Source organism: Rutidosis leptorrhynchoides, chromosome 3 (assembly GCF_046630445.1).
Source record: "Rutidosis leptorrhynchoides isolate AG116_Rl617_1_P2 chromosome 3, CSIRO_AGI_Rlap_v1, whole genome shotgun sequence".
NCBI classification, from domain to species: domain Eukaryota; kingdom Viridiplantae; phylum Streptophyta; class Magnoliopsida; order Asterales; family Asteraceae; genus Rutidosis; species Rutidosis leptorrhynchoides.
Genome location: NC_092335.1, coordinates 58554901 through 58563825, shown reverse-complemented (window position 1 = coordinate 58563825; position 8925 = coordinate 58554901). Strand labels below are relative to the sequence as shown.

The window sequence follows — 8925 nt, the reverse complement described above, 5'->3', positions numbered from 1 at the left end:
TCAAAGACAGGACCTTGTGACAGACCGAAAAATTATAAGGGTGAGCTTTACTATTGCTCCTACCAAGGATAGTAATTGCGTCCGACACGTTATAGACCATAATCAAAAGCATGTCACGGGACATTGCCTTAACAGTTGCTTGTTCAACGCTTTCCTTTCAACCGGACGGTAGTTTACCGAAAGGTAATATACGGGACAAGTAAACTGGACGTGTTGCTTTCCAAATACAAGGTTAGCAAGTGGGTGACACAAAACCGCAAGTTTTGAGCTAAAATTTTCAAATCTGAAACCCACCAAACCCACAAAAATATTTTGCAAACACCGGTAAAGGGTTATTCCGGAAAACTTATCTAGGGTAAAAACTAGATTTCAAAAGATCAAATATTTTCATAAAGATCCAATTTCCTTAATGGATCTAAATTTTTATAGTCATGTGGGACTGTAAACCATATCGTTACTACCATTGTTTATACCGCCGTATAGAAATCACTGATGTACAAAGTGTGAAGAATAAAGAAGTGATTCTAGTATTTCAAGACGATATTGCTTGAGGACAAGCAACGCTCAAGTGTGGGAATATTTGATAATGCTAAAAACGAACATATATTTCATAGCATTATTCCTCAAGAAAGACAAGCTTTTAGTTGCAATTGTTCTATCTACAAGAGATATTCGTTTAAATAATAAAAGGTGAAGACAAAAGACAGATTCGACGAATTGAAGACGCAAACGACCAAAAAGCTCAAAAGTATAAAAGACAATCAAAAAGGTTCCAATTATTGATAAGAAACGTCTCGAAATTACAAGAGTACAAGATTCAAAACGCAAAATACAAAATATAAAATTGTACGCGAGGACGTTCGAAAATCCGAAACCGGGACCAGAGTCAACTCTTAACGCTCGACGCAACGGACTAAAAATTACAAGTTAACTATGTATATAAATATAATATAATATATAATTAATTATATTAATTATATATATATATATATATATATATATATATATATATATATTAAAAAAAACGTCGGCAGAGAAAACTCCAAGGACTGAGCTGTAAATACTATCTCCGCGACTCGCGGAGTTTGAAGAGCATTTTGCCGCGAGTCGCGGAGCCCCAAAATTCAACTCTGGCTATAAAGCAAACCGAATTCTGATCAAATTTCATATATTATTTTCTCTCTTCTCTCAATATATACGATATATATATATATATATAATTTATATTTTAATTTTAATTTTAATTATAATTCTAATAATAAGGGTATGTTAGCGAATGTTGTAAGGGTGTAAGTCGAAATTATGTCCGTGTAACGCTACGCTATTTTTAATCATTGTAAGTTATGTTCAACCTTTTTATATTAATGTCTCGTAGCTAAGTTATTATTATGCTTATTTAAAACGAAGTAATCATGATGTTGGGCTAATTACTAAAATTGGGTAATTGGGCTTTGTACCATAATTGGGGTTTGGACAAAAGAACGACACTTGTGGAAATTAGACTATGGGCTATTAATGGGCTTTATATTTGTTTAACTAAATGAAAGTTTGTTAATGTTAATATAAAGATTTACAATTGGGCGTCCCTATAAATTACCATATACACTCGATCGGACACGATGGGCGGGGTATTTATATGTACGAATAATCGTTCATTTAACCGGACACGGGAATGGATTAATAGCCACTAGAATAATTAAAACAGGGGTGAAATTACATTCAAGGGTAATTGGTGTAATTGTTAACAAAGTAGTAAAACCTTGGTTTACACGCAGTCGATAACCTGGTGTATTCATTAAACAAAGTATTAAAACCTTGTTACAATTCGAATCCCCAATTAGTTGGAATATTTAACTTCGGGTATAAGAATAATTTAATGAGGACACTCGCACTTTATATTTATGACTGATGGACTGTTATGGACAAAAACCAGACGGACATATTAAATAATCCAGGACAAAGGACAATTAACCCATGGGCATAAAACTAAAATCAACACGTCAAACATCATGATTACGGAAGTTTAAATAAGCATAATTCTTTTATTTCATACTTAATTTCCTTTATTTTATATTTAATTGCACTTCTAATTATCGCACTTTTATTTATTGTTATTTAATCGCACTTTTAATTATCGTACTTTTTAATTATCGCAATTTTATTTTATCGCACTTTTATTATTCGCAATTTCATTATCGTTATTTACTTTACGCTTTAATTTAAGTCTTGTATTTATTTTATATTTTACATTAGGTTTTAACTGCGACTAAAGTCTTAAAATCGACAAACCGGTCATTAAACGGTAAAAACCCCCCTTTTATAATAATAATATTACTTATATATATATTTGTATTTTTAATAAAAGTAAACTAATATAGCGTTGAGCTTTGTTTAAAGATTTCCCTGTGGAACGAACCGGACTTACTAAAAACTACACTACTGTACGATTAGGTACACTGCCTATAAGTGTTGTAGCAAGGTTTAAGTATATCCATTCTATAAATAAATAAATATCTTGTGTAAAATTGTATCGTATTTAATAGTATTTTCCTAGTAAAATATAATCTATTTTATATACACCTCGCAGAACATCACATGGTTGAAGACAGGACCTTGTGCCAGACCGAAAAATTATAAGGGTGAGCTTTACTATTGCTCCTACCAAGGATAGTAATTGCGTCCGGCACATTATAGACCATAATTAAAAGCATGTCAGGGGACATTGCCTTAACAGTTTCTTGTTCATCGCTTTCCTTTACAACCGGATGGTAGTTTGCCGAAAGGTAATATACGAGACAAGTATACTGGGCGTGTTGCTTTCCCAATACAAGGTTAGCAAGTGGGTGACACAAAACCACAAGTGTTGAGCTAAAATTTTCAAATCTGAAACCCACACAAACCCACAAAAATAATTTGCAAACACCGGTGAAGGGTTATTCCGGAAAACTTATCTAGGGTAAAAACTAGATTTAATTTTCAAAAGATCAAATGTTTTCATAAAGATCCAATTTCCTTAATGGATCTAAATTTTTATAGTCATGTGGGACTGTAAACCATATCGTTACTACCATTGTTTATACCGCCGTAAAGAAATCACTGATGTACAAAGTATGAAGAATAAAGAAGTGATTCTAGTATTTCAAGACTATATTGCTTGAGGACAAGTAACGCTCAAGTGTGGGAATATTTGATAATGCTAAAAACGAACATATATTTCATAGCATTATTCCTCAAGAAAGACAAGCTTTTAGTTGCAATTGTTCTATTTACAAGTGATATTCGTTTAAATAATAAAAGGTGAAGACAAATGACAGATTCGACGAATTGAAGACGCAAACGACCAAAAAGCTCAAAAGTACAAAATACAATCAAAGAGGTTCCAATTATCGATAAGAAACGTCTCGAAATTACAAGAGTACAAGATTCAAAACGCAAAGTACAAGATATTAAATTGTACGCAAGGACATTCGAAAATCCAGAACCGGGACCAGTGTCAACTCTCAACGCTCGACGCAACGGACTAAAAATTACAAGTCAACTATGCACATAAATATAATATAATATTTAAATAATTCTTATAATTATTTATATATTATATAAATAATAAAAATCTGTCGGCAAGAAAGACTCCAAAGTTGGTGAGCTAGAATTTCAAACTCCGCGACTCGCGGAGTTTGAAGGCAGAAAAAGCCGCGAGTCGCAGAGACCCCCTGAACTCAATTCCCTATAAAAGCAAACGAATTCTGATCATTTTAGATATCCAATATATCAATCTCTCTATATCTATACGTAATATTTATATTTATATTTATATTTTAATTTTAATTTTAATTTTAAATCCTAATAATAAGGGTATGTTAGCGAATGTTGTAAGGGTGTAAGTCGAAATTCTGTCCGTGTAACGCTACGCTATTTTTAATCATTGTAAGTTATGTTTATATTATTTTCATTAATGTCTCGTAGATAAGTTATTATTATGCTTATTTAATACCGAAGTAATCATGATGTTGGGCTAATTACTAAAATTGGGTAATTAGGGCTTTGTACCATAATTGGGGTTTGGATAAAAGAACGACACTTGTGGAAATTAGACTATGGGCTATTAATGGGTTTTATATTAACTAAACAATACCTTGTTAATTTAATATACAAACTTATAATTCGACGTATTTATATATAACCACATACGCTTGACTGGGTACGGTGGGCGGGATATTTATAAATATCAATAATTATTCATTTTACCGGACAAGGAACTGGATTAATAGTTAATAGACTTGTTGAAACAGGAGTGAATTACATTCAAGGGTAATTGGTGTAATTGTTAACAAAGTAGTAAAATCTTGGTTTACACGCAGTCGATAACCTGGTGTATTCATTAAATAAAGTATTAAAACCTTGTTACAATTCGAATCCCCAATTAGTTGGAATATTTAACTTCGGGAATAAGAATAATTTGACGAAGGCTTTCGCTCTTTGTATTTATGACTGATGGACTATTATGGACAAATCCGTATGGACATATTAAATAATCCAGGACAAAGAACAATTAACCCATGGGCATAAAACTAAAATCAACACGTCAAACATCATGATTACGGAAGTTTAAATAAGCATAATTCTTTTATTTCATATTTAATTTCCTTTATTTTATATTTAATTGCACTTCTAATTATCGTACTTTTATTGTTATTGTATTTAATTGCACTTTTTAATTATCGCAAGTTTATTTTATCGCACTTTTATTATTCACAATTTCATTATCGTTATTTACTTTACGCTTTAAATTAAGTCTTTTATTTATTTAATATTTTACATTTGGTTTTAACTGCGACTAAAGTTTTAAAATCGACAAACCGGTCATTAAACGGTAAAAACCCCCCTTTATAATAATAATATTACTTATATATATTTGTATTTTTATAAAATAAAACTAATATAGCGTTAAACTTTGTTTAAAAGATTCCCTGTGGACCGAACCGGACTTACTAAAAACTACACTACTGTACGATTAGGTACACTGCCTATAAGTGTTGTAGCAAGGTTTAAGTATATCCATTCAATAAATAAATAAATATCTTGTGTAAAATTGTATCGTATTTAATAGTATTTCCTAGTAAAATTTAAAGCTATTTTATATACACCTCTCATAACATCAGGATTCACGAACCTATGTCATTCATATATATATTAATATATATATATTCGAAATTGAACAAATTCATATATTATGACTTTTGTTATTTATTATATATATATATATATATATATATATATATATATATATATATATATATATATATATATATATAATTTTGTGCATGCATATTTAAAATAATTAGTGTTTAGATAGTTATATTAATATATTTAGTTAGTATTATATAAAAAAAATACCAAATTTGTTGTATATGAATATTCGTATAAAATTTGTTAATATGATTAATACATTCTTGTATGTAATGTTTCTTATGAATATATTTTTTTTATATACGAAATATTTGTTTAGTAAAATAATATTAATAATAATACTTATAATGATCTAATAACATTGTTAATAATGATAATAATAACAATACATAATAATAATACTAATAATTATAGAATGTTACTAATACTAATATTTATAAAAAAATAATAATAATAATTTGTATTATTTTCATAATAATAATAATAATAGTAATCAAAGTAATGATAATAATGCTAAAATGACAAAATTTATAATAATCTTAATAATACTTATAAAAATATTAATGATAACTAAAGTTTCTACTACTTATAAATATAAATATGATATTGGTAATAATAATAATTATAATACTAACAATAGCAATAATAATAATAATAATAATCCTAATTGTAATTATAATACTTATACTAATGCTAACGATAATGATAATACTCTTAATTTGATTAATAATAATGATATTTCTAAATATTATAAGTAATAACAATTATCATAATAATGATGATGATAATAATATTAGTTATGTTAAAAATACTCATAATATTAATTTTAGTGATAATAATAATTGACACAACAATAATAACATAAATGATGATAATAATAATAATAATAATAATAATAATAATAATAATAATAATAATAATAATAATAATAATAATAATAATAATAATAAGTCACTACCTCAAGAAATAGGCCCTCTAAAAAAGAATACGCTCCTGCCCGGATTCGAATCTGGGACCTCTCGTTACCCCGACACACAAATAAACCATTCTGCTAAATCTATTTTTTCTGAATAATATCGAATACTATATTTATTTAACTTAACTTCGCGTTCTAACTTATTCTTCCACCATTATCAAGATTAAATCGAACCAGGAAAATCAAAGTCGATTAAAATAAATTTACTAATTTGTTTTAAGATTAAAAATAGGTTTAAAAACAATTAGTTAGTATTTAAATGAAAGAAGAAAAAAATAATAAAAAGAAGAAGCATACGGCTGCTGTGCAGCGAACCTAAACACAAAAAAAATAATGATTTTCGATTTTTAATATGTTATTGATAAAGATTATAACACGAAATAGTTTGATATACATATATAGAAACTAATGGAGTCATTAATTGGACTTGAAACATAAATAAAAATTTGAATTTCATTGATGAACACATGTTTGACTTTTAAAAACTAAAACTTTGACTCCGAAATTCGAATTCGATATAACGAATTAGAAGTTGAGCTTTTGCAGATAGTTTTAATAAAGGATCTCTAACAACATTGCAATATTACATTTTGAAATTTCAATCAAAATCAAACATTTGACAAAATGAACTCAGAACAGGGGAGTTTGAACTTTTTCTTGAGTTTTTTGTTTTTCAATTCCGAATTTCAGAAAGGCTAGGGCGTTTTTTATTGATAGTAATCGAATAATGGCAGTAGTACAATTGATATGATTGAGTTTTGTTTTATATTGACAATGAGCATTGATTTTCAAGCGTAGCAGACAACCAGGACAAAATAAAAAAAATAATAAAAGTTGATTTGATTTCTAACAGAATTTGACTAATTGGTTTGAAGATTTCAATCAAGCAGACACCCTAAATAGTATTGATAACGATCTTAAACAGATTTTGTGTTTATCTAAGTTTAATTTATAGTAAATAAATATTAATGCTAAATCTATTAATATTAATAATAATACTAATAATTATATTTATAATATCTATAAAATTAATAAATAATACTAATGATATTAAAAATAATTATTCATGATAATAATACTAATTTGTATTTTTATAGTAATAATGATATTTATAATGATTTTTAGTGATAATGGTAATATTACTCTATTAAAAATTAAAATTATTATTTTTACTATTAATTATAATAATAATAATAATGATATTAATATTAATAATATACTAAATTAAATGTATCAAATTTCATATAGGGTAACATTAATAACATTGATATTATTATTAATATTAATTACTTATTTCAATAATAATGATGAAAGTAATAATAATATTAGTATAACAACAATATTTATCTTACAATTACCTTGTATCAATATTAATAGTACAATTTATTAATTATGCAATATTTGATAATTATATAGCATTTATACTTAGTATTTATACATTTATATTTTATAATTATAATTATTAATAAGAATTATATATATTTATTCTTTTTAATAATACTTAATTATTCTGTTTATTATTTTACATTTTTAATTCAATTAATAAAGGTGCATTCTATTAACTCAAATTATTATATATATACACTTATATATATATATATATATATATATATATATATATATATATATATATATATATATATTTACATATTTATTTATACGCAATTGTTCGTGAATCGTCGAGAGCAGTCGAGGGGTAATTAAATATATAAAAGTAGTTCAAAAATTTTGAGATTCAATATTACAGACTTTGTTTATCGTGTCGGAAACATATAAAGATCAAGTTTAAATTTGGTCGGAAATTCCCGGGTCGTCACACTAATCGCGACATTGTGAGTGGTATTAAAAAGCGATTATATGAAAAGCGAACTGGTTGGGTGGAAGAGCTACCCAATGTATTATGGGCGCATAGCACTACTTTCAAAATGAGCACAGGGGAAACACCTTTTAGTTTAGTATATGGCTCTGAAGCAGTAATACCCGCTGAAATTCTTGTGCCAACGCATAGAGTTGCTAACTTTGATGAGGAAGCAAATGGCGAGGCCTTATGCGAAAATTTGAATTTAGTTAAAGAGCGAAGGTTAATGGCTGCTATTAGGGAGGTAAATAATAAACAGCAAATCGCAAAGTATTACAACAAAAGAGTGTGCGCATTGTCTTTTGATGTAGGCGAATGGGTATTGCGAAATAATAATGTGAGTAGAGCAGAAAAACTTGGTAAATTAGGACCTAACTGGGAAGGTCCTTATCAAGTTGTGGCAATTAATGCGGCAGGATCATATAAACTCGCAGACATAGAAGGGCGAACTCTCCCTAATGCGTGGCATGCTGCTTTATTAAAGCGATATTATGCATAACTTTGCAAATATCAAGTGTTGGTCAATGCACATATATATTCAAAGTGCAAAATAAGATGTAAAGCCTGCAGTTGCTATTTTTCTGTGTTTTTATTTTAATTTTTACAAGTCTTGATCACACTTGCAAGAATATGTTGAATAAACACTTGTAAAAATACGCGATAAGTTTGTTTATATTGGTGAAATTAATAATACTTCGCGGCGTGTTTACAGTTCATAGAACATTTTACAATGCTTGGTTTAAATGTGCTGGTATGTTTCGCGAAGGCTAAGTCGTGTAGTGATGAAATTGCCCACTTACACAGAAACTAATTATCGCGAAAGGAAGTTAATTTCCTAAGTATTCGATTTTTCCATACTTAGATGCTTCGCGGTGCTAATTAATTGCCTAAGGATCGTTTTATC

General features: G+C 27.9%; 1 protein-coding gene across 1 annotated transcript; it reads left to right on the top strand.

Moving 5' to 3' along the window:
• Window positions 1-8088: 8088 nt before the first annotated feature.
• On the top strand, window positions 8089-8520 carry LOC139900012 (uncharacterized). Its single transcript, XM_071882827.1, has one exon. It carries the CDS (start codon window positions 8089-8091, stop codon window positions 8518-8520), a length of 432 nt encoding a protein of 143 aa, XP_071738928.1.
• Window positions 8521-8925: the final 405 nt, after the last annotated feature.

Coding starts and splice junctions, on each gene's coding strand:
- LOC139900012 (XM_071882827.1), top strand. CDS start 8,089: ATGAGCACAGGGGAAACACCTTTTAGTTTAGTATATGGCTCTGAAGCA.